Consider the following 26,095-nt stretch of genomic DNA (forward strand, 5'->3'; position numbering starts at 1 on the left):
TAAAAATAGGGAGATTTTTCTAAAACTAGACAAGACACTCATCAAACCATAGCTGGAATACTGTAAGTAGATATTTGACCTTGATCTAAAGAAATGTATACTGGCATTGGAGGCAGTCCAGAGAAGGTTCAAAGGTATGGAGGTAGTGTCTTATGAGGAGATGGTGAGTAAATTGGACCTATACCTATTGGAATTTAGAAGAATGAGAGGAGATCTTATTGAAGCATATAGGTTTCTTCAGGATTGAACATGGCAGATGTGAAAAGGTTGCTTCTCCTTGTGGGACAGTCTTGGACCAGAGGACATAAACTCAGAATAAGGAGTCACACATTTAAGACAGAGATGAGGAGGAATTTCTTCTTACAAGAGCTTGTGAATCTATGGAAATCCTTACAACTGAGTGCTGTCAAGGCTGGGGCATAGATATTTTCAAGGCTGAGGTAGACAGATTTTTTAAAAATCAATAACTAAATTAAGGCTTCCACCAAAAAGGCAAGAAAGTGGAGTTGAGGATTACCAGATCAACAATTAACTCATTAAATGGCAGGACAGACTTGATGGGCTGAATAGCCTGGTTCTGCTCCTACATCTTCTAGTCTTCTGGAACAGGTGGTATTTCCAATGTCGTGCAAGCTGCTTACATCAGCCCAGTCACTAAGACACCTCTGCAAACAGCATTGAAAATATTTTATTCCCCCTTATCAGAATGAAGCAAACACAGTGAGCAAAGGGTTTCTTTTTTATCAGGATTGCAAGTCTTCCAGTGACGCAGAGTATCATTAAATGCTCACACATTGTTTTGTGGGCAACAGAAGCCAATTCTGTGGTGTACTGCAATGAGAAGGGGTTCCAATCCCTCAATATCTGTTTGGTGGCTGACCATGCTCACCATATCACACACATCAATGCCCAGAAATGTGTCAGACTAGAGTGTGGTTACTGAGCGGGATGTTCTATCCACTGGTCATTTGGATGATAATGTTGCTGTGCAGAATGTTTCCAGCTGGGTAGCTGGCATATATAAATGTCATGTAGCTAAATGTGAAAGCTCAGAGGGCTGTCAATGTTGGACCATTAAGTATGTTCAAAGCTGAGATAGATTTTTTTAAAATCAGTAAGTAAATTAGGCATTGTAGAGATCACACATGAAAATTAATGATTATCAGAGCAACCATGATCTCATTAAATGTCACAGCAGATTTGGTGGACTAAATGGCCTGTTTAATATTGTGTTTTACAGTTATGGCACTGACTGGACCAACGGGCAGGGGGGTCTGATGTATTTTGGGAGGACAAGTGAAGATTCATGGTGTTCTGTGCACAATCTCACTCTCCTGAGGGCACAGACTTTGTTTTGAGTACTCTGGCACATTATGACCTCTCTGCACACACACAAACATATTTTTGCTCCTTCCTTCTACAGTCGCTCGTATGTAGCAGCTTTTGGGGAGACAGTTACGGACAACAGAATGGAATATTACAGTAAATAGCACGAGCCAATAGAAACCAATAAGACAGCTGGTGGTCAGTAAAATATTACATCGAGTAATTTCAAGTGTAATTTCAACCTAACGATATACTATCATTTACCTAAGAAAATATGTCTTATGAAGATCTTACAAGAATATCATTTGAAGAAAAATATTGACATTAAGAAACCAAATGGAAATGTAGTTTTATTGTTTTTCCTAGTTGTTTCTAAAGACTAGCTAATGCACACAGACTAGCGAGTTGGGAGGGGGTGTGAAAGGGGCCAATGCTCCTTGCTGGGTTGTTCCTGTTGCTCTGCACCCACTGCAGCGCTGCTTTAGCCACTGCGGCCGCCTCGCACAGGCGCGCGGTGACGTCGCGCTTCTGCCCGTCAGCTTTAAATGTTTGGTGTTTTTTTTTGCAGAGTCGGATTGGAGAGGGTGGGTGAGTCCGCCAGCAGCACAAGACGGGACAACACGCCGGTACCTCGCTTTTTTGACGGCTGGCAGCGATGTTCGCGTCCATGGGACACGGCCGTCCGTGAAGCTTCATCGCGTGTGTTCTACCTCTCCTGAAGCCAGTTGGTGAATCCAGCCTTCGCCATGAGCTGTTTGGATGTTATGTACCAAGTGTATGGTCCCCAGCCTTATTTTACAGCAACTTACAGTCCTTACCACCATCAGGTACGTGCAGGAAGTTGGCGGCGCAGTAACCAGTCATTTGATACAGATAATGTTATTCCAAGCATTTTCCCATTTGATTCAAATTAGCGGTTGATTTATGCAAAGCGCTAACATGCATTCCTTAAATTGCTCTGTGCGTTCATTAACCTTTCCTGGAAAGCTGTGATTGAGGTCTGATAAACCGCCCGTGGTAAAGTTGCGCCCAACACATGCAACAAGTTTTGCTTCGCGTTTCCTCGCCAGAGAGAGGGACATGCCCCCCACTCTCTCCTCTGACAGTCAGTGTCCAACTCTGGGGACCTGTGTGTGTGCATTGAATTGCCGTTCTGTTCCAAATAGTGAGGGAGTCCCGTGGCTCTCATTTTAACAGATTGCCAACTCTGTTGGGAATTTGGTGGCTTTGCATACGTTAGAAAGGCTGGGGGGTTGGGTTCACTTATTAAAAATCGAGCCGACAAGACTTAACCAGACCTTTGTAGGCGTTTGAGCTGGCAAATGGAGCTATTTTGCGCATGCAGAATTCAATAGATTGTCAGACCTGTCACAACTCATTGAGAGGCAATTCCCACTGACTAACTTTCGAACCTAACTTCAGATTGAGTCATTGCTGGTTCACTTGCTCCATGGCACCTGCAGTGATCGCGGACCCCCCTCTTCTTTTCACAGAAACTAGCGTTTTACTCGAAAATGCAGGAAGCGGCGGACAGTACAAACATCAGTGGGTCATTTTCGGTCCATGGGTCTACCATCAAAGAGGAGGAATCGCGCGGCGAGAAAGACCGTCCCCCTGAAGCAGAATATCTTAGTTCCCGCTGCGTGCTCTTCACTTACTTCCAGGGTGACATTAGCAGTGTGGTTGATGAACATTTTACAAGGGCACTGAGTCAGCCCAGCAGTTACACTCCTGCCAGCAGCGACTCGAAAGCTTCAAGGGGCAGCACCAGTTCTTGGCGAGGTGAGTTCAGTGAAAGGCAGCGATTCACACCAGAACACCCTGCCAATCCCAGGGGAAGAGCAAAACTCTTCGAAAGCAGAAGTTTCATTCGCTATGTTACTAATCCTGTGGCGTTCTGTCAAATGACTGAAACCTGGTCAAATCGAAGAGTTGTAAATAATGTCCAGTTCTGATTGGAAATTCTATAAAATGGTCATTTCCACATTAGTTGAACTTAAACGCTGTGCGCAATGGAGTAGATTATTTGGAGTGACGGTATAAGTTGAGTGCACCCTAAATATATCAAGATCCGTTCAGTCATGGTCCACTAGACCCGATGTCTGCAAATGTCAGTACATTGGATAATCATGAATGTACCCTTCGCAGTTTTATCGTACAATTGGAGCGAGAGTTAGACTGGCATGATCTATCCAAGCCACTCTATCTTCGGTGTAAATCACACACACTGTCTCTTGGATTTTCTTCCATCTGGGTAATTAATCTTAAACGAAAGTGCACAATTCCAGCCGCCCCGTCCTATATGATTACTTAACTTTTCGTTTAATTCGTTTTAGTCACGTATCTGGTGTGGATATTGCAAGTAGCAAGCTCTTCAGGCTGGTCTTAAATTACAGTTTCACTAAATCGTTTGTACATTCAGAAACTCTCGCAGATGCAACACCGCCGCCCGGGCACCGAGGGAGCACTTTACTTACTGTGAACGGAGGTTTTATACAAGCTGACACGTACCTTGTTAAACTTCTGGGGTTTGAGCTATCATTTGTTCATTTTACTCTTTGGTGTACTGATTGTTGGCAACCGATCGTGAGTTTTAAATGACAGGGGTCGGCGGTTATCTCCACTTTTCAGGTTCCCATAAAGAATGATCTCATCTAAATTTTGAATTGAACAAGAATATGAGAACGCGGTATTTTAGTTTACCCAAAAAAAATTAATTCTCAAATGTGTTCCGCTCTCTAGTAGCTCCGAAACTGTATTCCTAAACTGAATTTGAGCTCATTTTTTGCAAGTTAAATAATATTTATGTTTCACTGGAGCCCGTCTCTGGATCATGAGTTGCTGGGCCGACCTCAAACACCATAGAACAGGGAGAAGACTTTCCCTAAGATATTTCGAAAGGTATTTTGCAAAGTGAAAATGTGCGATCCTTTAAAATTATGTTACCTTAATTATTTGCATTTCTATTTAAGAAATAAACAAATCGATCATTGGGGCGATCATTAAGCCACATTTCATGAGGAAAATTATTTTAATTAATTAACTTTCACCAAGTAACATGGAGTAGTGTGTTCTAATTGATTTGTTGAGAATTATGTTAATTTGCGTTTATGTATTAATTCCAGAGTAATTGGTTTCACGTGAAGATTTTATTCTGGTTGATTGTATTCACTGTTGTTAATAATTATTGATAATTCCATTACCTCTTCTCTCTTTCAGATGGTGCCTTCCCAATGAACCAACGGAGTTTCCCTCCATCTTTCTGGAACAGTGCTTATCAACCCTCCATGTCAGCAAGCCTAAGTAGCAGTTTGGGCAGTGCTTTGGCTGGAGCTCCCACTGAGCTGCCTTTTGGAGCTGACCCATATTCAAGTGCAGCTTTGCACACTCACCTGCACCAAGGAGCTCCTGAACCCTGGCACCACCATCATTATTCATTGGGCAGTGCCATCAACACACAGAGTTCCGTCTACACACGGCCTAGTATGCATGATGTATATGGGATGGGTGCACCTTTTGACCCACGCTACAGTTCATTGTTAGTGCCTTCAGTGAGGCCACATCGATTTCCTGCTGTCCCTACACCCCCGTGCGATCTGGCCAAGAGTGATACTGCCTCTGCATGGACCACAGGGGCTTTCACAGGGCCCACCAGTGACATGAGCCAAAGCCTTAACCTCAATATGGATGCAGGTAAATACTTTCAAAGAAAGTGCATACAGAGATCAAAAAGCCAAAAAGGGTTCAAACACTGAAAACATTCGAACTCTGCTAATGTGAAAACAATTTGTATCATCAGGTGAAATGAATACCTAAGTGAATTCTGTTACAGAGAAAATAAAACAGGCATTGTATAATCGTTTTGATAAATATTAAGTAATTCTGCAATTGTCTATGAGTAGTTGCACTATCCAGTGCATGGATAAATAATACAGGGAATAAAGCTCTCAGGCTTGATGCTTGGTATAATACTTTCATTATTCTCTCACAGTATACGGACATCATTAGCAAGAGTAAAATTTGTTGCTCTTTCCTAGTTACCCTTGAAAAGCTAGTTGTGAGCCAACTTGAACTGTTGCAGTCCACGTGATGTAGGTACATCATAATGTTGTTAGGGAAGTTGTTGAAGGATTTTGACCTATAACTGTGAAGGAATGGCAATATAACTCTAAGCCAGAATGAGCTTTCAGTTGTGAGAGATTCCATGCATCTGCTGCCCTTGTCCTCTGAGGAAGCTGATGTCAATGGTTTAGAAGGTGCTGTCAAACGTGCAGCAGTGAGTTGCTGCACTGCATCTTTTAGATTATATGCACTGGTATTTGTATTGGAGATATTGAATGTCTAATGTGGTGGTTGAGTGCCAATCAACAGGGCTGCTTTGTCCTAGATTGTATTCAGCTTCTTCAGTGTTGTCAGGATGTACTATTCATGCAAGTGGAGACCATTCAATCATACTCCTGACTTGTGGTTTGTAAATAATGGACAGGATATGGGATGGCAGGAGATGAGTTATGGGCATCACATTTCTTTGTTGATACCTATGGAGGTGCCAGGACTAACATCAGAGTCCTGGGATGAGCTGAAATTAAGTAATATTTGCTGAAAAACACAGAACTCTATTTGTGAGATAAAGCTAGGATTAGACTCAACTGTAGTGTGTTTCACAATGAAGTAATTTGCTCTACATGTTCACTGCTGGCAGATGGTTGATAAAGAATAAGAGAATGGTTGGCACCATAAAACTATTACAACATGAGTGCGCAACTTTAAAAAGAAAAGAAGAGAAACCCTACATTTAAATAATTTCTAGGGATGTAATGTACCTCTTCTATGATGGCAGTATCCTCCTATCGGCCACAATTGCAAAGTCTGGGCTATCAAACATGGAGCCTGTGTTGTAAATTATTTTGGGAATATTACTCAACCACAGTGTTCATAAAGGTGAAAATTCAAAGAGGTTTACATTGCTGTGAATTTAGATACTCCCCTACAATCTAGAGGAAGCCAATAAACACTGACCAGTTTTTGTTGTGGTCCTGTTGGCCGAGCTGGGAATTTGTGTTGCAGACGTTTTGTCCCCTGTCTAAGTGACATCGTCAGTGCTTGGGAGCCTCCTGTGAAGCGCTTCTGTGATTTTTCCTCTGGCATTTATAATGGTTTGTCTCTGCCGCTTCCGGTTGTCAGTTCCAGCTGTCCATTGCAGTGGTCGGTATATTAGGTCCAGGTCGATGTGCTTATTGATTGAATCTGTGGATGAGTACCACGCCTCTAGGAATTCCCTGACTGTTCTCTGTTTGGCTTGTCCTATAATAGTAGTGTTATCCCAGTCGAACTCAGGTTGCTTGTCATCTACGTGTGTGGCTACTAAGGATAGCTGGCCGTGTCATTTCGTGGCTAGTTGGTGTTCATGGATGCGGATCATTAGCTGTCTTCCTCTTTGTCCTATGTAATGTTATGTGTAGTCCTTGCACGGAATTTTGAACACTACATTGGTTTTGCTCATGCTGGGTATTGGGTCCTTCATTCTGGTGAGTTGTTGTCTGAGAGTGACTGTTAGTTTGTGTGCTGTTATGAATCCTAGTGGTCACAGTAGTCTGGCTGTCAGTTCAGAAATGCTCTTGATGTATGGTAGTGTCGCTAGTCCTTAGGGTTGTGGCATGTACTCATTCCATTGTCGTTCCCTTAGGCATCTGTTGATGAAATTGCATGGGTATCCGTTTTTGGCGAATACATTGTATAGATGTTCTTCTTCCTCTTTTTGCAGTTCTAATGTACTGCAGTGTGTTGTGGCCCTTTTGAACAGTGTCTTGATGCAACTTCTTTGGTGTGTGGTGGGGTGATTGCTTTCATAGTTCAGGACTTGGTCTGTGTGTGTGGCTTTCCTGTATACCTTTGTGGTGAATTCTCCATTCAGTGTTCTCTGTACCATCACATCTAGGAATGGGAGTTGGTTGTCCTTTTCTTCCTCTCTGGTGAATCGGATTCCTGTGAGTGTGGCTTTGATGATCCGGTATGTGTTCTCTATTTCTGTGTTTTTAATGATTACAAAGGTGTCATCCACATATCTGACCCAGAGTTTGGGTTGAATTTGCATGAAGACTGTTTGTTCTAATCTTTGCATTACCGCTTCTGCTATGAGTCCAGAGATGGGTGAGCCCGTGGTGTGCCGTTGATTTGTTCATATATTTGGTTGTTGAATGTGAAGTGTGTTGTGAGGCACAGGTCCAGTAGTTTGAGTATGCCGTCTTTTTTGATAGGTTCAACATCCTGTTGTCTGTTCTGTATGTCCAGCAGATTAGCTATTGTTTCTCTGGCTAGGGTTTTGTCGATAGAGGTGAACAGTGCCGTTACATCGAATGAGACCATAGTTTCTTCCTTGTCTATGTGTATATTTCTGATGATGTCCAAGAATTCCTGTGTTGACTGTATAGAGTGTCTTTATCAAACAGCCAGGGAATTCCTAGAGGCATGGCACTCATCCACAGATTCAATCAATAAGCACATTGACCTGGACCCAATATACTGACCACTGCAAGGGACAGCTGGAACTGACAACTGGAAGCGGCAGAGACAAACCACTATAATGCCAGAGGAAACATCGCAGAAGCGCTTCACAGGAGGCTCCCAAGCACCGAGGATATCACCTAGACTGGGGACAAAACGTCTGCAACACAAATTCCCAGCTCGGCAAACAGAACCACAACAACGAGCACCCGAGCTACAAATCTTCTCACAAACTTTGAACTGAGCAGTTTGCTAAGTGCTGGTTTAGTTTTACTGAGAACTTAAAGAGATGCATCAAAAAAAGAGCAAGTTAGTCACATTAAAATTATGTTGTAAAAGTCTGAAACTTATAAGGGAGGAAATTGCAAAAAGTAGAATTAAGAAATGTTGATGTCCAGAGCCTGTGAAAAATTAATAAATTGGACTGTACTGAGAAAGAAGATCATGCAGGTCAGTTAATTCTCAGTTTGGAGGAACAAGAACATTGATATCCTATTTAATCAATTAATTTTCTAAGCTTCATACTGCAAATTGCTTGTCAGAGCTTTTATTATTGTGCTCAACAATTTCCATGGAGTTCTGTGAAATGTACTCAAAAAAGAATAATCCGTAATACTTGGACTGAGAGTTTTGGTATCAGTTGTCAGTAATACAGATATGAATGACAGATAATGGAATGTTTTATAGTAGTAAAATTTGTATATGTACACTGTAGTTGTAATCCGATCAATTAGATGCTTAAATGGTTTGATTTCAAACCTTATTCACTATTTGAACCCCAAAGTAAAATTATTACTTTATGTTCACATACCAGACATGCATTATTGTTTCATATATACATTTTAGTGTTTTCTAATTATTCTGGTTTCATGTTTATCCCCTTGATATGAATGTTAGTTAAAGAGGAAGATAATGCGATGTGATATTGCATGCATATTAAATCCACTCATGTGAACTTCAATATCAGAAATTTATGAAATATCAAATTTGTTGAAGCATTCACAATCTGTATGTGAATCTAGCAATGTGTGTGGAGAAATAACTGAACTTGCTTTGAATTCACGGTTCATCTTTCTGCCAGGGTTTGATCTTAGTTTGAAGACTTCCTGTACAGGCCGGCATAAAGATTAAAGTCTAACTAGGGGATATTTCTGTAATGTAATAAAGAGATAAGTAAATGTGGCCACTAAAAATCTGACATTAAAGTCAAACATAATAAAAATATAGAGTGGATCTATCAATAATTACAAGCAGATACAAATAGAAATCTTGCTACTGTAATAGGGCTCTTGAAACAAAACTGGCTTAATACATTTAGTTTAAGTAGGAAATAATTAAATACTAGTGAGTACATTATTTCAAACAATGACTAAATAAAATGCAGATAAAAGCAATACTTCAGTAAAGTATTCCTATTATGTTGGTACTAAAAGTACTTCTTCAGGAGGAAAAGGATTGTAGAGTTAGAGAGTCATAGAGATGTACAGCATGGAAACAGACCCTTCGATCCAACTTGTCCATGCCGATCAGATATCCCAATTCAATCTAGTCCCACCTTCCAGCAACTGGCCCACATCCCTCCAAACCCTTCCTATTCATATACCTATCCAGATGCCTTTTAAATGTTGCAATTGTACAAGCCTCCACCACTCCTTCAGGCAGCTCATTCCATACACGCCACACCCTCTGTGTGAAAACGTTGCCCCTTAGGTCTCTTCTTTATCTTTCCCTCTCACCCTAAACCTATGCCCTCTAGTTCTGGACTCCCCACCCCAGGGAAAAGATTTTGTCTATTTATCCTATCCATGAGTCTGGAAAAACTAACACATCTATATTCATGTGCTACTGATTGGTATTGATTGAGCACATATAAAAGGAAAATCGTAATCATTAAAAAATCCTTTTATAGACAAACCTGATGTAACCTGAATAGAAACCATAGCCTTTATTGAAATAAATTGAACAAAGAAATGAAAGGTTTTGTTCTAGTGGAGACAGGAGCAGCAAATTTTAATGAAAATCTGGGCATTCTTTACTTTTTCAATGAGATTTCCAAATGAAAATCGGCCTGATGGTGTCAGGAACAATGATGCTTAATAGTCGGTCAAGCTGTATTATTCTGTTTGCAAATAATAATAGTACATGTTACAATGAAAAATTAATGTTATCCTTGGCAGTACTAACTGTTACTGAAAACCTTTGCATTCAAGAATTGATTTGTAGAAGAATACTAATTAGGAAGGAAAATGTGATGAAACCTTGAGAGCTGAATTGTCCATCCTACAAAATTGTCCTGATCAATACAATATTGTTTAGACTGAAAAATATCAATATATTGTGTTATGAACAAGGAAAGTAGGGCTGTGAGCTAAATTAAACAATCAGCTCATGAAGCTTTGATTTAATAATGTGCAGTGTCTCAGGTGATCCAGGGAATTAACGTGATGTGGTTTCACTGATTCTCTAAATATACTTAGATTACCTTTTTGCCAAACAAATCCTTACTTTCTTAAAAGATAGATTAAGTGTAGAATTTCATTGAATTAGATTGTTTCGTGGAAACATCAATCTTGTATAATGGATCATCATTGATAACTTGAGGTGAATATTTTGCACTGCTAACAGATATTTACAATAATTGAGTACTTATAGTATCATTACAGTGTTGTTACTAAGACAGTCTATACACTTTGTATCAGATATAAATATCATGTAAAACCAGCTTCAGCTTTGTGTGTCAGAAGTACACCTCAGAGATTTGGGCTCATGATTAGGAACAGACTTGAAGTGTTTTCATGAGCAATTTTGTTATACAGAATAAACTAAAGATGCAAAAATACCCTTTAGCTTGATGTTATACCACCAGCAACTCTTCACATTAAATCATTTGTTTGGAAGTATGTAGGGAGTTTGGCTCAACATGCAGCTACATTTTAAATTTTATGGCATAGGAATTCAAGTATAATCAGGAATATCCATCTTTCACACATTAAAAACATTTCAATGAAGGTTATAAAGGTATAACAGGAGCAAAGGGCTAACATACGGCCAAATCCTTATTCAGTCAAGCAGTTACTAAATGCAGTCTCATTGTTTTAATGTGTTCATAAAATCAAGCCAACTCCTAAGAAATAACATTACTTTCAGAATGGTACATGCACAAAAGGACTTCCCACCTCAGTGACTTGGCCAATAATGGCGACATTTTATTGATGTTTTATATCATATCATGTTTTATTTGATTAAATTCAAGAAAAAATTGAATATTTATATTGAATTATTTTCAAAGTTACACTCAATTGTTATAAATTGTATTACTGCAGGCAAATGGTGTTCCTGCCATCTGCCAGTGTCAGACTTGTGTGTTCCAGCGTCAACTCAATCACAGGTTAGATCCTTTTTCTCTGGCACAATAGTGCCCCTTAATCCCAATTTCACAAGAATGCCCACTGCTCCACACAGCCATTCTAAGGCTTCTGAATGAAATGTGCCAAAGCATGAACAGCGTGTGCCTCTGAAACATGTGGGGATTATATCATGGCGATTTACTTAAGTTATGTAGTTGGCACAGAAAGGAGATATTTGTTCTTTTTTTTAATTGAAACACAGGCTTTAAATATGACATCATAATGTGTTAACAGACAAAACCATTCTGTTCCTAAACTTACTTGGATCTCAGACGAATGCACATTTTGCAGTAGTTGTAACTTGATTCTTATATTGTTTCTTATCAATTGTCAATGTAATAGCTCTGTTGCAAGTATCCAACAGAATTCTACCACATAAATTAAACTATGGGTGTAGACGTATGACTACAAATGTGGAGTAAATGACAATGCACAAAAACTGAATAACACATAAGAACATAAGAACTAAGAGCAGGGGTAGGCCATCTGGACTCTCAAGCCTGCTCTGCCATTCAATAAGATCATGGCTGGTTGTTTTGAGGCCTCAGCTCCACTTACCCGCCATCTCACCATAACCCTTAATTCCTTTACTGATCAAAAAACTATCCAGCTTAGCTTTAAAGACATTCACTGAGGAAGCCTCAATGACTTCACTGGACAGGGAATTCCACAGATTCACAATCCTCTGGGTGAAGACATTCCTCTTCAATTCAGTCCTAAATCTGCTCCCCTTAATTTTGAGATTATGCCCTCTTGTTCTAGTCTCACTTTGCCAGTGGAAACATCCTCCCTGCTTCTGTGTTATCTATTCCCTTCTTAATTTTATATGTTTCTATGAGATCCCCCCTCATTCTTCTAAAATACAATGAATATAATCCCAGTCTACTCAGTGTATTCTCATAAACCAAACCTGTCAACTCTGTAATCAACCTAGTGAACCTCCTCTGCACCCCCTCCCAGTGCCAGTACATCTTTTCTCAAGTAAGGAGACCAGAGCTGCACACAGGTGTGGCCCTACCAACACCCTATACAGTTGTAACATAACCTCCCTGCTTTTAACCTCAATCCTTTTAACAGTGAAGGACAAATTCCATTGCCTTCTTAATTACCTATTGCACCTGCAAACTAACCTTCTCTGATTCATGCACAAGGACACCCAGGTCTCTCTGCACAGCAGCATGCTGCAATTTTTACTGTTAACATAATCGTCAGTTTTATTGAATTCCATCTGCCAGACCTTTGCTCATTCACTTAAACTATCTATGTCCTTCTGCAAACTTTCAGAATCCTCTGCAGATTTTGCTCTACCACTCATCTTACTATCAGCCACAAACTTTGACACACTACACATGGTCCCCAAATCCAAATCATCTAAGCATGTTGTGAATAATTGCAGTCCCAACTTTGATCCCTAAGGTGCACCACTAGTCACTGATCGCCAATCAGAAATGCACACATTTATTCTCACTCTTTGCTTCCTGATAGTTAACCAATCCTCTACCCATGATAATACATTGTCAAGGATGTGCACCTTTATCTTGCAGGCTTTTGTGCTGCACCTTGTCAAATGCCTTTTGGAAATCTAGATACACCATATCTACTGGGTTCCTATTGTTCACCATGCTTGTAATGTCTTCATAGAATTCCAGTAAATTTGTTAAACATGGCCTGCCTTTCATGAACCCACGCTGAGTCTGCCCAATGGGACAACTTCTGTCGAGATATCTTGCTGTTTCTTTCTTGACAATAGATTCAAGCATTTTCCCCACTACAGAAGTTAGGTTAACACGATTTGTTAACTATATAAGAAAAATGCAGAGAAACGTCCAATTATATATGTTATTAACAGTTCGTTTGTGACTGACAGACTATAATTCACCGAATGTTGTAGACAGGTATAAATAATACAGAGCAAATGTTTTGTTAATTTTTAAAAAATAAACCCCGCCAAAATGGACACATTTAGGAGCGATGTGCTTAGAAAATACCGAAGTATTCAAGGGAACGAGATAGACCCCGGGGCCAATGGGGCGCATCCGGCGGCTGTTTCATTTAGTCCATGCCATGCAACTCGACTGTTCAAAGTCAGCCAATACCCCCATCACATAGCTTCAGTTGCAGAAACATTTGTTGAAGCCGCACACAGCATTCTGAATTTGCAATCAGAATTACTTAATAACCTAAATTGCAAGAGTTTACGTCCCGGCTGCAGATAATTAGCTCTTTGAACCAGAAAAATGGCAGGGATTTTCGGTTTCGGCTCATTAGGATTTCTCGATATCATCTCACTGTTGACTGAACGTTATATTTTGAAATTTGGTTAGAGAGAAGTATCAATTTGGTTGGATATTCAGAATTATTTTCACAGTTCGATATAGTTTATCCTCCCACTGATACATTTGGATGATCTGAGGAATATTAAGGGTGTGTGGACTATGTATTTGATCCTCATCAGATCGATTAATTATCGGCAAAACTTCACAACAAGCGCTAATTGCAGCGTGCAGAGGGCAAGACATTTGTGTTCTCCATTTATGTTCCATGAGGAAGTGATACACGAACTGTTTAGACATGTTTATGATATTTTCAGCTTGATATCTGAGCTATCTGTGAACATTACAGCAGGGGTGTACTTTGACAATGTTGGGATTTATGTCTGTGGTTTTCAGCGAAGCCTTTTTTTTAACTTGCATGTTTTGTGGCCGTGAAAGGAAATTCGAAACAAGCTAAAACAAATTTAACGATGTTTCAGTTTAAATGACGATAGGTGGATCTGAAAGGCCTCATCAGCTTCCCGCCTTCGGATATTTCATTATGTTAAGCACGCGAAACGAAGGTGTTGTATATTTCTTCCACTATTAAACCGAAACAGATTTGTAATGTGTTTCGGTAGCACTTAACTGAGAAGTGAATTCTTTCTCTGCTCTGTACTCATGCGCTCTATTCCTCTCGGCTTGTGGTATACCCTGCTCAATTATCCTAACCTCGCGCGTGTTACAGTGGGTGCTCTCTCTATCTGTTTCAATGCCTTACATGTTCCAACTTTCAGAACGTTACTCTAACACTGTAACTCTGTCTCTGTTCTGCTTATATATCCTTTCCATTTTTTTTTTGTTTTTTACATTCTCAGGTGTGGCGCACCAGGAAAAAAACAAGGATCTTTACTGGTTTTAGAGCACTCCACCATCTACCTCGTTCGGCTCCCTGTATTTCCTACCTGAAACATTTCTCTTCCTCTGTGTACAGTGTGTAACAGATTTTGATCTCGGTTTCAGCTCGCCGTTACCCCCTTTGTGGTGGACCTCTGGTAAGCTGAGTGTTTAACACAGCAAAACGCTTCAATCAAAACAAAATTACAAACGAATTATTTTTAAAACTACAATTTTCTCAAACAAGTTGGCTGACAAACTGCGGAAAACTGAATGTGACTGTCTACATTGAAAGGACAAGACTCCGATCATCAGAGGGACGTCACAAGAAGAAGCGGTCTTGGGGTGTTTTGAGCCTTTTCAACAAAAAAATCATTCTTTTTTCACCAAAAAATAACCCAGGCGGCTGAACCAAGTTCTACTTGATCAATTCTACCCTGAATGTGCGTCCCGGACTCATAAAACTGGACTAACTGTGACTGGGACCCTCTGATAGACTCCAAATTGCTCGCCGAGATTAAAATGCAAGCAGTTTTGTTTTCAGTGTTGATTGTGACAGGACTACGATATCAATGTTTACTCGTGACAAATGTTTCATGTTAAAAATGGGCAGTTTGACTGGGCTACACTGCCCCACTCTGCGTGCTAAGTCGGTGCTTTTCCCCCATACTCACACGTGTTCAGTCGCGGCTGGTACTCCAGCAGCTGTCCGTGTGGGACTGCCAGTCTCCAAGATCTCTCAGAGCGGAGGAAACCAACGGTTTTGTGTTTTTTTTGGGGGAGGGGGGTCGATGCCAATTTCAAGTTCCACCAGGATATTTTTTTCTCTCTGATGATGAACTCCAGTTGATAAATTCTGCGTGGCTTCATTTTCTATTGTGTTTGCCTCCCTTGTTTTAAGCTGTTCTGGAGAATCGTTTTGTAACTATCAAAACACGCTGAGTCTGCTCATTGACGGAATACAAGTAGTTCAAATACCTCTGTGAAAAAAAGAGACTGTATAAAATTGTATTGTTCGGACACGGCTCGTTTTCAAGTGTGAATATGTGTTAACTTTATTTCCATGTGTGTTCATTTATTAAACTTTGAGTAAGTGAATTGACGCCGGGAGCCGGATTGTGGACATTTCCTGCCGTTTTGGGGTTTAGCAAATTGGTAGACCGTCCAACCAAAATATTGTACATTAAAGAATGTCCGCGCGGAGACATACATTAGTTATGCACGTCTTGTTTCAGCTCTAACAAAAGTGATTTATTTAAGAGACGATTGGGAAGGAGAAGGAAATGTTGGATACCGCCTAGACAGCAGTGAGGGGAGGACTAACTACCAGCAGATCCGTGGGGCTTATTCCAAGGAGTAAGGCCCTGTCCCCTCTCTACAGCTCGGGTCTTTCATTATAGTGACAATAAATGTTTCTCACTTCCTCCTCAAGGTTTCATATGCCGACGGGTTCTTTCTCTCTGACTGTTCCACTGACTAGATCTTTTATGTGTTTCTGCTGGTCCTGCGTTTGCGTGTATATGTTATTGAGCTGCATGTCTCTCCCTCTACCCCCCAGCTCCTGTCCTAACAACTGAGGATTTTTGAAACGACTGTTTGCCGACATATCAGCTGCAGGAAGCTTCCTTCGCAGCCTGACTCTGTTTAACTGGGGACAGAACAAGTTGGGCAGTTGAGGGGGAGGGATTGCTTTTAAATTGAGTTCCGTGTCTGTGCGTAATATTCGGTATTTTCTCATCTGGGGAGCAGGGGATTACAACGGGGATGAAAGCGGCCATATACCGCTGTGTCTGTCAGGCCTGCCGATCTCGGTTATGTCGGCTGTGGGATGTGTACATGACATGATCTGGTCGGCGGTACCCCCCGGACCGTTTCCCGCCCACCCACTTCCCCATTCACAAAATCGCGAGCCCAGGTCAGAAGTGTCCCCTCAATGTTTCTGTCATTATTTCCTTGGTATACCGACTCTTGCCTAACCCATCACTCCCAAGTGTTTCGGTGTGGTTTGCCTCACTGGGAACGGTCTGGAATAAAGGGCGTCTGACTCCGAATAAGATTTCATCTGAAATTGCCCAGCCGTGAATTACCGCCGGTCAAATGTCAATTTCAGGCCGCGGAGAGCCCATCAGATTGGAATCTAACGTCGATATGAACGTTACAGAAATAAAACTGGCCGGAGTTGAGTTGAATACAAACTTCCAGAAGGAATTGTGAAAAAAAAGATCGGATGGAAATGTGTCTTGTAATTGTTTCCTGTTAACAGAGCCGCCCGTGGCATTAGGAATGATGTGACTTTACACCATCACAGTTCTGTGTCTGGTGCAGAAAGCATGTTGACAAATCCCTGAAAGTGCGGCATTTTTTGAAATTTTACCCGGATACGATACTGAGAAGACATAGCCGCCTTTTCCCAGGGCCTGTGAAATGAATCCGCTCCAAGGTGCCTGCTATCTGAGAGGGAGCACTCGCCGGCTAATGTTTCCATGGCTGGAATATTTGGAAAGTTAGCGCATAATCTGAAAGTAGAAACTAATAAATTATTGGGTGCTAATTGGGGCTGGAGTAGGGCCGTCAGTCAGAGAGCCAGTTCCACCACCCAGTCCGCATACCCTAAAAAGGAAAGGGAGCGCGGCCGAAGCAGCACGGTGGCCTGCAAGAAATGACCTCTTGGTCCAGCTTTACGTTTCAAACCGAGCAGGCAATCTCGGATGGCATGGTGTACTACAGGACAACACTGTATTACAGCTGCGCTTCACAAAAGAACACGCCATGTCGTTTCCAGTTAAAATTGCTCCTGCCTTCGATTCAGTCCGATTTTCTGAGCCGTCCATGACCACTCAGTATGCGAGGGCTGGTTTCAAATATCTCGCGTGTAGCCCCGAAGACGGTGAGATAGGTTATTTTGATCGTTTGTCAGCTTTTCACGCGGGAATGTATTCGCTCGGTCAGCTCCAATAACAAAACAGCTCAGGGAAACCACTGCGCCGTAAAACAGTGTCATTCTGAAAATGTTGAACAAAATTTAATAAACCGCGATGGACCCTCTCAGAAATTCTCGCTACTGTCCAAGAGTTGGCTTAATTATTACCATAGTTTTATTTTCCCCCCTCTCTCCCTCTTCCCCGCCCCCTGACTCACCAATGAGGATGTACAGAGTTAGACAAACGGACTGTGGCAAACAAAGTGATCGGGAGAATGTAGCTACAAGACACCCGCTGAACTTTCCACTCAAAGCGGTCGTTGTTCATTTGGAAAGACAAACTGTAAATTAAAGCCTGCTGTAAGATACTTTTCATCTCTCCACCCAAACGGATATCTGTAAAGTCAATATTGATTTTTTTTCCTGACATCTCAGCACTTCTCATCTGAATCACTCGGACGTTGTGTTGATAAATGTAAACATTAAACATGCGGAAAACCTTTCGTCCATTCGATACACCGCTCGATCCAATCAAAATCTATGCTGTAGTTCTATCGCCACCAAAGCAGCGTTAAACTACACTATGTGTCTACTGTTCAGTTCCAGAAGCGACCTGAAAATGTGTTGCTGGAAAAGCGCAGCAGGTCAGGCAGCATCCAAGGAGCAGGAGAATTGATGTTTCGGGCATAAGCCCTTCTTCAGGAATTATGCCTGCAACGTCGATTCTCCTGCTCCTTGGATGCTGCCTGACCTGCTGCGCTTTTCCAGCAACACATTTTCAGCTCTGATCTCCAGCATCTGCAGTCCTCACTTTCTCCTACTTCCAGGAGTTGTAGAGTCCCAGAGTAGAGGTTTATCGCACTGAAACGGACATTGAATCTACATCAGTCAAAACCAACCACACATTCTAATCCCATTTCACAGCTGCGGGTACCTTAGCATCGCAAGTGCACAGCCAAATACCTCTAACTGTTATGAGGGTTTCTGCCTCTCGCACACATATAAGCAGTAAGTTCCAGATACCCACCGCCCTCTGGGTGACAAAGGGCCCTCATAAAGTTTAGAATTTAAGTTACAAGACTGCTCCACAGATAATTAACTTGGGGGCAGTTTATAAACAGGAGGGTAGTTGAGGTGATTGCTGCGTGGTATGCTTACCATCACTGCTCTGTTTTACTGAGCAGCAGCGTAGCTGGGAAAATTGTAGGCAGACAATTCTGCAGAAGGCCCCGCTCCTGGATCTGATTGCTATAGGTTTGTTTTATTTCTCCCCTAAATCACATATCAGGATATACAAAGTTACTCAATTTCACATTCACAACATATGCATGTGACAAGCAGTACAATACAGAAACAGAAACTGCTGGAGAAACTCCGCAGGTCTGGCAGCATCTGTGAAGAGAGAAGTAGAGTTAACGTTTCGAGTCCAGTCACCCTTCTTCAGAGCAGCCGATTCGGATCTGGCCATGGATCACTGGACTCGAAATGTTAACTCTTGTTTTTCACTCCACACCAGCTGTCAGACCGGTTGAGTTTCTCCAGCAATTTCTGTTTCTGTTTTAAAAGCTAGCCGAGCCCACTATCCCGATGCTGACTAGAAGTTGGTTAACACTGGGCACAAACAGCGCCCCCCACAGGCAGCTTGTTCAGTGCCCGGCAGCCCCTCACCTAAACATTAGCTGGATGGCTGGGTGTAATGTGGGGCTAGAGCAAGGAGCAATAGGGTTTACCTGCTCCCAGTCGGGCGGAGGACGCTCAGGACCATGTTTTCAAGTTGCTAGGTTGTGATGGTGAGGAGAGGGAATGAAGTTAGACCGGGAGAGTGCGGGTAAGTGGCGTTGAAATGCCCATCAGCCGTAATTGAATGGCAGAGTGGACGCGATGGGCCGAATGATCTTACTTCCACTCTTATTTTCTTATGGTCTTAGACTGGGACAATGGAAACGTGACCTGAGAGAGATGGAGGGAGCAGCTGATTTCCGTTTCACAGTCTTTTGGAAAGTCTAACTGATTGTCACCACTTAAAATATACCAAAGTTAAAATTGGTCTTTCCCAAGAAACATCGAATTCGTCTGCTGCATGGAGCTGAAGCTTATTGTAATTCAGCATCATGGTCAAATGTGAACTAGGAATGTCTGTTGTCCTTTTGTTTTCCCGTTTAGCCACTCAGCTCAATCCTAATCAGAACTTTTTGACTTCTAACTGCCAAGTATCTGCCTTTTGGACTGAGATGTCAATTCACTTTCCCTTTAAATGGCAGACTCAGAGTGATAATGGGATCATTTGTGTTAAAGTGCGATCCTATTCCCCACCACTCCTCCCGGCCCCATCAAAGATCACCTGAGAAATTTCTACGTTGAAAAAATAGAAAAAAATGACATCCAATGTTGAGCCATTCAATAGGCCTGACTTTCTGTTCATGGATTTAAATGGCAGGAGTTACACTGCAACTTGAATGGAAGGAAAATCAGGCTGGTTAGAACATAGAACATAGAACATTACAGTGCAGTACAGCCCCATCGGCCCTCGATGTTGCACTGCCCTGTCATACTAATCTGAAGCCCATCCCACCAACACTATTCCATGTACGTCCATATGCCCATCTAATGATGACTCAAATGCACTTAAACTTGGTGAATCTACTACTGTTACAGGCAAAGCATTCTATACCCTTACTACTCTCTGAGTAAAGGAACTACCTCTGACGTTTGTCTTATACCTATCTCCCCTCACTTTAAAGTTGTGTCCCCTCGTGTTTGCCACCCCCATATTTAGAAAAAGGCTCTCCCTGTCCACCCTATCTAATCCTCTGATTATCTTGTATGTCTCTATTAAGTCATCTCTCAACCTTCTTCTCTCTAACGAGAACAGCTTCAAGGCCCTCAGCCTTTCCTCATAAGACATTCCTTCTATACCAGGCATCATCCTAGTAAATCTGTTCTGCACCCTTTCCAAAGCTTCCACATCCTTCTTATAATGCAGTAACCAGAATTGGACACAATACTCCAAGTGTGGCCATACCAGAGATTTTTACAGCTGCAGCATAACCTCCTGGTTCCGGAACTCAGTCCCTCTATTAATAAAGGCCAAAACATTGTATGCCATCTTAACAACCCTGTCAATCTGGGTGGCAACTTTCAGGGATCTGTGTTCTGTTACAAGCTTGCCAACTACCCGACACATTGGTGATGCATTGCCTAGGGGTATTGTATGAACTCCTTGCAGATACATAGGGACCATTTAAAAAGAAAGAAACAAGTTCCTGATTCTCAAACTTTGCCCACCATCAACAAGAGTCCATAAAATGTGGAGCTGGAAAAAAAACACAGTAGGTCAAGCAGCGTCAGAAGAGCAGCAGAGTTGATGTTTCTGGCAAGATCCTTAATCAACTAGACTTGCTGTGCTTTCTCCAGCTCCAGATTTTATGGACTCGGTAGTCCTTGCTATCTCCACCATCAGCAAGACACAAGTCAGGAGAATGTTCACCATTTACCTGGATGGGTGCAGCATCAAAAAGAATAGAGAAGTCCACGACAAAGCAATCCACCACATTAAACATCACTCCCTCAGCCACTGACACTGGTAGCAGTGTATAAACCTAGAAGACACACTGCAGCAATTAATCAAGGCTACTTCAACAGCACCTTGCAAACCCCACCATATCTACCATCTAGAAAGACAAAGCAGTAGATGCAAAAGTCCATCAGCATCTACAAGTTCCTCTCCAAGCCACTCACCATTCCCAGCTGGAAATATATTGACATTTCTTCACTGTCGCTGAATCAAAATACAGGAACTCTCTCTAAAACATCACAATAACTTATTTTAAAATGTATTCAAAGCCAGTTAAGATAATGTAAAAAATTAACATGCACGCACACATTCTGCAAGAGATTATCAAAACCAAGTGAGATTGATTTAATGAATGGTCCCTGCTGACCAAAATAGCCCAATATGGAATTAATGACAACATAATGCACAGAGTGTAATTCCATTATGCAGACACAACTAAATTGGGAAATTGCCAATTTACTTTACTATTTAGGGAAGATATGAAAGATAAACTAGAAAATTTGGGGCCTTTAGTTTAATGTCAGTTGTGGTGAAGTCACTAGAAACTGTTAGTGCAAATAGCATGACTGGGCATTTGGATAATTCTGAGATGATTGGGGAGAAATAGAATAGATTTGTGAGGGATAAATAATGCATAGGTTTTTTGTGATGAGCCAACAATGAAGTAGCAGTAGTAGGCTATGAACTTTTAGATGTGCATGCAACAAGGTTCCATCTGTTATGAGTAGCTGATGGTAATTTTGGACAAGTAAGGCCTGGCCTGATGGATCATATGTATCTTGTTTATTGTTTAGTTAGTTAACAAGATGGTTAATCATTGAAGCATAAAAAAAGATGCTGGAAATGTTCTTTAACAACAGAACTTAAGATTATTGCACAACAGAAATATAAGACAAACACAGCTGTTTATCCATATCTTGGCATTAGAACAACTTTAACACAAGTATTTCAACACTATCCAATTCCCAGACTGATGTCAGAGAAACTATACTCCTACCTTAATTCTTTACGTTTCCACTTAACTGACTTCTTCCAGTTTCTTTCCCTTGAACTGTAGCGACAATTTTATGATTCCTCTCTGAGCCTGACGGCATAAACTTCTCACAGATGAACTAAATGTTTTCAACATAACAAACTCTCTGGGCTTAAAGACTTTGCAAACTAGAAAAAACTCTGCTGGTTTCCTCCGAATTGAACAAACATCTGCTTGAAGGAAAGCTAAAAACATACTTCTGAATTTGATACTTTAATTCTTCTCAACTAAAAGTTCTTGTGCTTTCATATACATTATGGCTTAATGTATATGCACTTTCTGTTATAAATCCAAAAGTTTAAACATCTTATTCTATCAACATCCAGGGGTTCTCCCAAGTCTTGGAACTGAAAAGTTTAGATCAGTGATCCAGAATAACATTCTAATTTGTATTTTTTAGAAGTATCAAACCACTGGCCCACATTCAAATGCCTCTCTTCTTAAAACAATCCAAATTCCAAATATGATAATATATTTCATATACCTATCATCACACACATAAAAGTTAACAAAAGTGAAAGCTATTGGCTTGAACAGTGAATTGTTTTTAATAACAGGAGTCACAGAGTATGCAAAATAGTGCTCCCTTCAATAGGATGGGATGAGTGATGTTCCCAAGAGATATATATTGGCTTGTGGCTTTTTTCCTGAAGTGATAACACCTTAGGTAAAACAATTAGAGAGCTCCATATACAAATTATTGGCAAAACTAAGTCAGCAAAGCATGGCAAGTGGTACAATAGAAAGTGAACTAATGTAACAAACGGAAAATACTTCCAGATTCTAGAAATCTGAAATAAAAGCAAAACATCTCATAAAAATTCAACAGGTATGACAGCATCTATGACAAAAGGATCGGAGTTAATATTTGGAGTTAAATATGTCTCTTCTTTGGAATCGCTGCAGGGGCACGATTTTCAGCAATAAGATCATTTTCTGACCACTCCTGCCTTTGTTTAGCTGTGATGGCGGTGAGTGAATTCGAAGCTCTGCACCTTGCGTTGCTGGCACAACAATTGGTTTGGTTGCATCTCATCATCTGCTGCTCTCATTCTGCATCTTCTTTGGCATGGAGAAGAGACAGAACTGTGATGGGTATTCTACTGTTAGAAGGAGGGAGGTGAAGATGGAACAAAAGTGGAGGTCTAGGTTAGAGCACAGAAGAGATTAAAAGCTATGTCATGGAAGAAAATACCAAATGAGTGGTTATGGTTGTAGTAAAGAAACAGGGTATTGGTATAGACTTGGCGTTAATGGCAAAATGAACACTAGAGTTCATGTCTGTAAGCATTGAATTCAAGATTGAATCTAGAAAGTTGTAAAAGAGCTTAGTTGAACTATTACAGCATGCCGAGTACATATATGTGAGCATGAAAAAAAGGTTAAATAAACCAAGCAATTGGAAGTTCAGGACCTGGAATGTCAAGCTTGTGGACAGAGTGGATGTGTCTCGCAAAGCAGTCATCCAATCTCCATTTAGTTTCGCTAATGTAGAGGAGAGCATTTACCTGGAAGGAGAGTTTGGGTTCTTTATCAGTGACGTGTTGTACTTCCTGGCAATACATGGGAAGGTGCTATCAGTGAAGAGGAGGTGATAGAGCAGTGCACTAGGAAAGGAATAGTCAGAATGCTGACACAGAAAGAGGAGGGCAAGATGTGACTACTGCTGGCATTATGCTGGCTGTTGTGTAAGTAATAGAGGATTATCCTTTGAACATAGGATCTGTTGAGCTAGAAATTGATCACAAATGGAACCTTGTCACAATGTTGGGAGGGAGGGAAATGGATCAAGGCCCTGTCAACCACAATGGTGAGCAACTATTGGTTGAGGACAAAGGAAGATAATTTGTGGAGGATTTGATCATCAAATGTAAAAACAGAAATGGAAAAAGTGGGAGAATAGAATGGAGCCCTTATGGGAAGCAGGATGTGAAAAAATGCAATTAAGATTACTGTGAGAGATGATGGGCTTACAATGAACATTTGTAAGTATCCTACTCTCAGAAATAGATACTGAGAAGCCAAAGAAGGTAAGGGACTTGTCAGAAATGTGATGGATCATGTGAAGGTGAGAGAAAGTTGGCGATTGAAAGCAAAAATTTGGGGTTTTTTTCCATTTCTAGGTGAGAGCGGAAAAAGGCATAAATACCGTAATAGATGTAGAGGGAAGAGTTGGAGAGAGGAGGCCTGAGTAGGACTGGAATAAGGAATATTCAACACATCCTACAAAAGACTGACAGGACCCATATGGATACTCATAACAGCATCATTCTCTCAGCTCTAGCCATGACATTGTAGTCAAACCTCACCATTAAGAATGAGGCAGTTGCTGTGTAGTGCACCAATCTTAAACCTGCAGGAGCTGAGCACAGACTCTCAGACATTTCTTCCTACTGTCACTAGACCAGGCACTGCTGTGGATAAGCAAAAAGAGTGAGATGTTCAAGTACAGGAATTATATCAAGCTAGTGGACAGGTTAAAAAATATATACATATAATGTGAGGTGGTGAGACACACAGGATTTGCAACTAACATACTGTATTGGCTCTCATGACATAAACATAAATATGAGACATGGGTCACATGCTGAAGAATTCAATGAACTTTGATTACTGTTTCTGGAATTTGCATATGTACACTCCAATTACAAACACTTTCATGTCTGGGCTCAAGCTAAGCAGGTCAGATGTATTATAGCACTCTTCTGTCTGTAGGTGATGCTACAAGAGGGACAGAGCTCAGTAAGATGTAGCCTGAGCTTTGTACCATTGGCTCACATGCAATGAGAACGTCATGAGCATGTCCCTTAAGCACTTATTGTATATTTGCTGCAAGACAGAACACAACAGAAGAGTTATAATGGAATTTTAACCTTTATCTGAAGAGAGGTGGAATGCAAAGGCTGAAGTGATATTACAGCTGAACAGGGTTGTTTAGATACCTTCAGGGTACTGCAGTCAGTCATCACATCTTTGAGAAGGTGCAGTACAGATTTACCAAAGGGTGACAGGGTTAAAAGGATTAAAAATATAAGACAGGGTGTTTGACAGTATTAAAAATTAATTGTTGCTTATTATATTGATTGCCATGTTTTTATGTAATTATTTTTAATTATCATTATCATTATCGCAGCATCATTCAACTACCTCAGATTAAATTTTCTATTTGTTTTGGAATGTTTATCACACAATAATTTATTTTATTGTTGTCAATCAAGCATTATGCTGCCCAGTAAGGGAGGTGTGGGCTGCTGCTGAATGGGGATTTGGAGTTGCTTTTACCCGAATCACAGTCGGATAAGTTATTCACAAACAGAGCGGCCAGCAGAGAGTTGCCTAGAATGTTGCTGCTCCTGCTCTTTCTCTTTGAACTTTTCCTCTTGCTCGTCAGCTGTCCCTCACAGAGCTGGTTGCAAGGGTTGTCCCACCATGATGAAGCCAACATCAAAACACCATGAACCTTGATACGCATTCTACTGAGTATTGCAAGACGCCTGTTGCACAGTCCAAGCACTGTAGGAGTTGATTTAGCATGCTAATTGTCGGCTCAAACACATTTTATGTGGTACAGCATGGCTTTCATTTTATATATGCTGGAAAGGGGTGGATGGATAATGAAACTAAGTCATAAATCATGTGGTTAACAGATATCCTTGTTATCCTTTATATTTCCATTGTCTGTGTGGTACCTCAATTTGGGTGGCAATGTAAACTGATACATAAGCAAAGGGATTACTTCCAACTTTCCAGATGCGCTTCTCTATGAGGCACTGTGTATGGAACACACCAACTGGATATTCAGGGAGTGGAGTTCCTTTCAGTTGTGGTACCTCCAATCTCTGAGTTGACATGTGGTGCTCTCAGTGTGAAGTGCTAACCATCAATTGCTTCCTCCACCTAGGGGAAGCCAGTAATACTTGTATAACCACATGTATACCCTACCTGCTACTCTAGCAAGAAAGAATTAAATGCTGTCACCTTTCTTTCAATAGAAAATCTCATTAGTCTCCCAAATGCAACAGTAAGTGGCAAACTGTATGTTGTTACTAATTTCTCCAGTTCCAGCCTGGAAGAAAATTAGTGCATTCAAGTTTATTGGCATGCTCGCCTTTCACAGCCACTGACAATGTACTGCATAAAGGGGGCACGCTTCAGTAAGGATTCATCACTGTTTATCGCTGA

At 41.1% G+C, this 26,095-nt stretch overlaps 1 protein-coding gene across 1 annotated transcript; it reads left to right on the forward strand.

The window, feature by feature from the left end:
• The first annotated feature begins 1,932 nt into the window (after positions 1-1,932).
• Positions 1,933-15,408, forward strand: vgll2a (vestigial-like family member 2a). Its single transcript, XM_060821136.1, has 4 exons — positions 1,933-2,148; positions 2,818-3,108; positions 4,546-5,019; positions 14,513-15,408. The coding sequence occupies exons 1-4, from the start codon at positions 2,073-2,075 to the stop codon at positions 14,551-14,553; spliced, it is 882 nt and encodes a 293-aa protein (XP_060677119.1). The 5' UTR covers positions 1,933-2,072; the 3' UTR covers positions 14,554-15,408.
• Positions 15,409-26,095: the final 10,687 nt, after the last annotated feature.

This window comes from Hemiscyllium ocellatum, chromosome 3 (assembly GCF_020745735.1).
Source record: "Hemiscyllium ocellatum isolate sHemOce1 chromosome 3, sHemOce1.pat.X.cur, whole genome shotgun sequence".
Lineage (NCBI taxonomy): Eukaryota > Metazoa > Chordata > Chondrichthyes > Orectolobiformes > Hemiscylliidae > Hemiscyllium > Hemiscyllium ocellatum.

Coding starts and splice junctions, on each gene's coding strand:
- vgll2a (XM_060821136.1), top strand. CDS start 2,073: ATGAGCTGTTTGGATGTTATGTACCAAGTGTATGGTCCCCAGCCTTAT. Junction 2,149..2,817: donor AACTTACAGTCCTTACCACC/ATCAGGTACGTG, acceptor TCTTCTTTTCAC/AGAAACTAGCGTTTTACTCG. Junction 5,020..14,512: donor TAACCTCAATATGGATGCAG/GTAAATACTTTC, acceptor TCTCGGTTTCAG/CTCGCCGTTACCCCCTTTGT.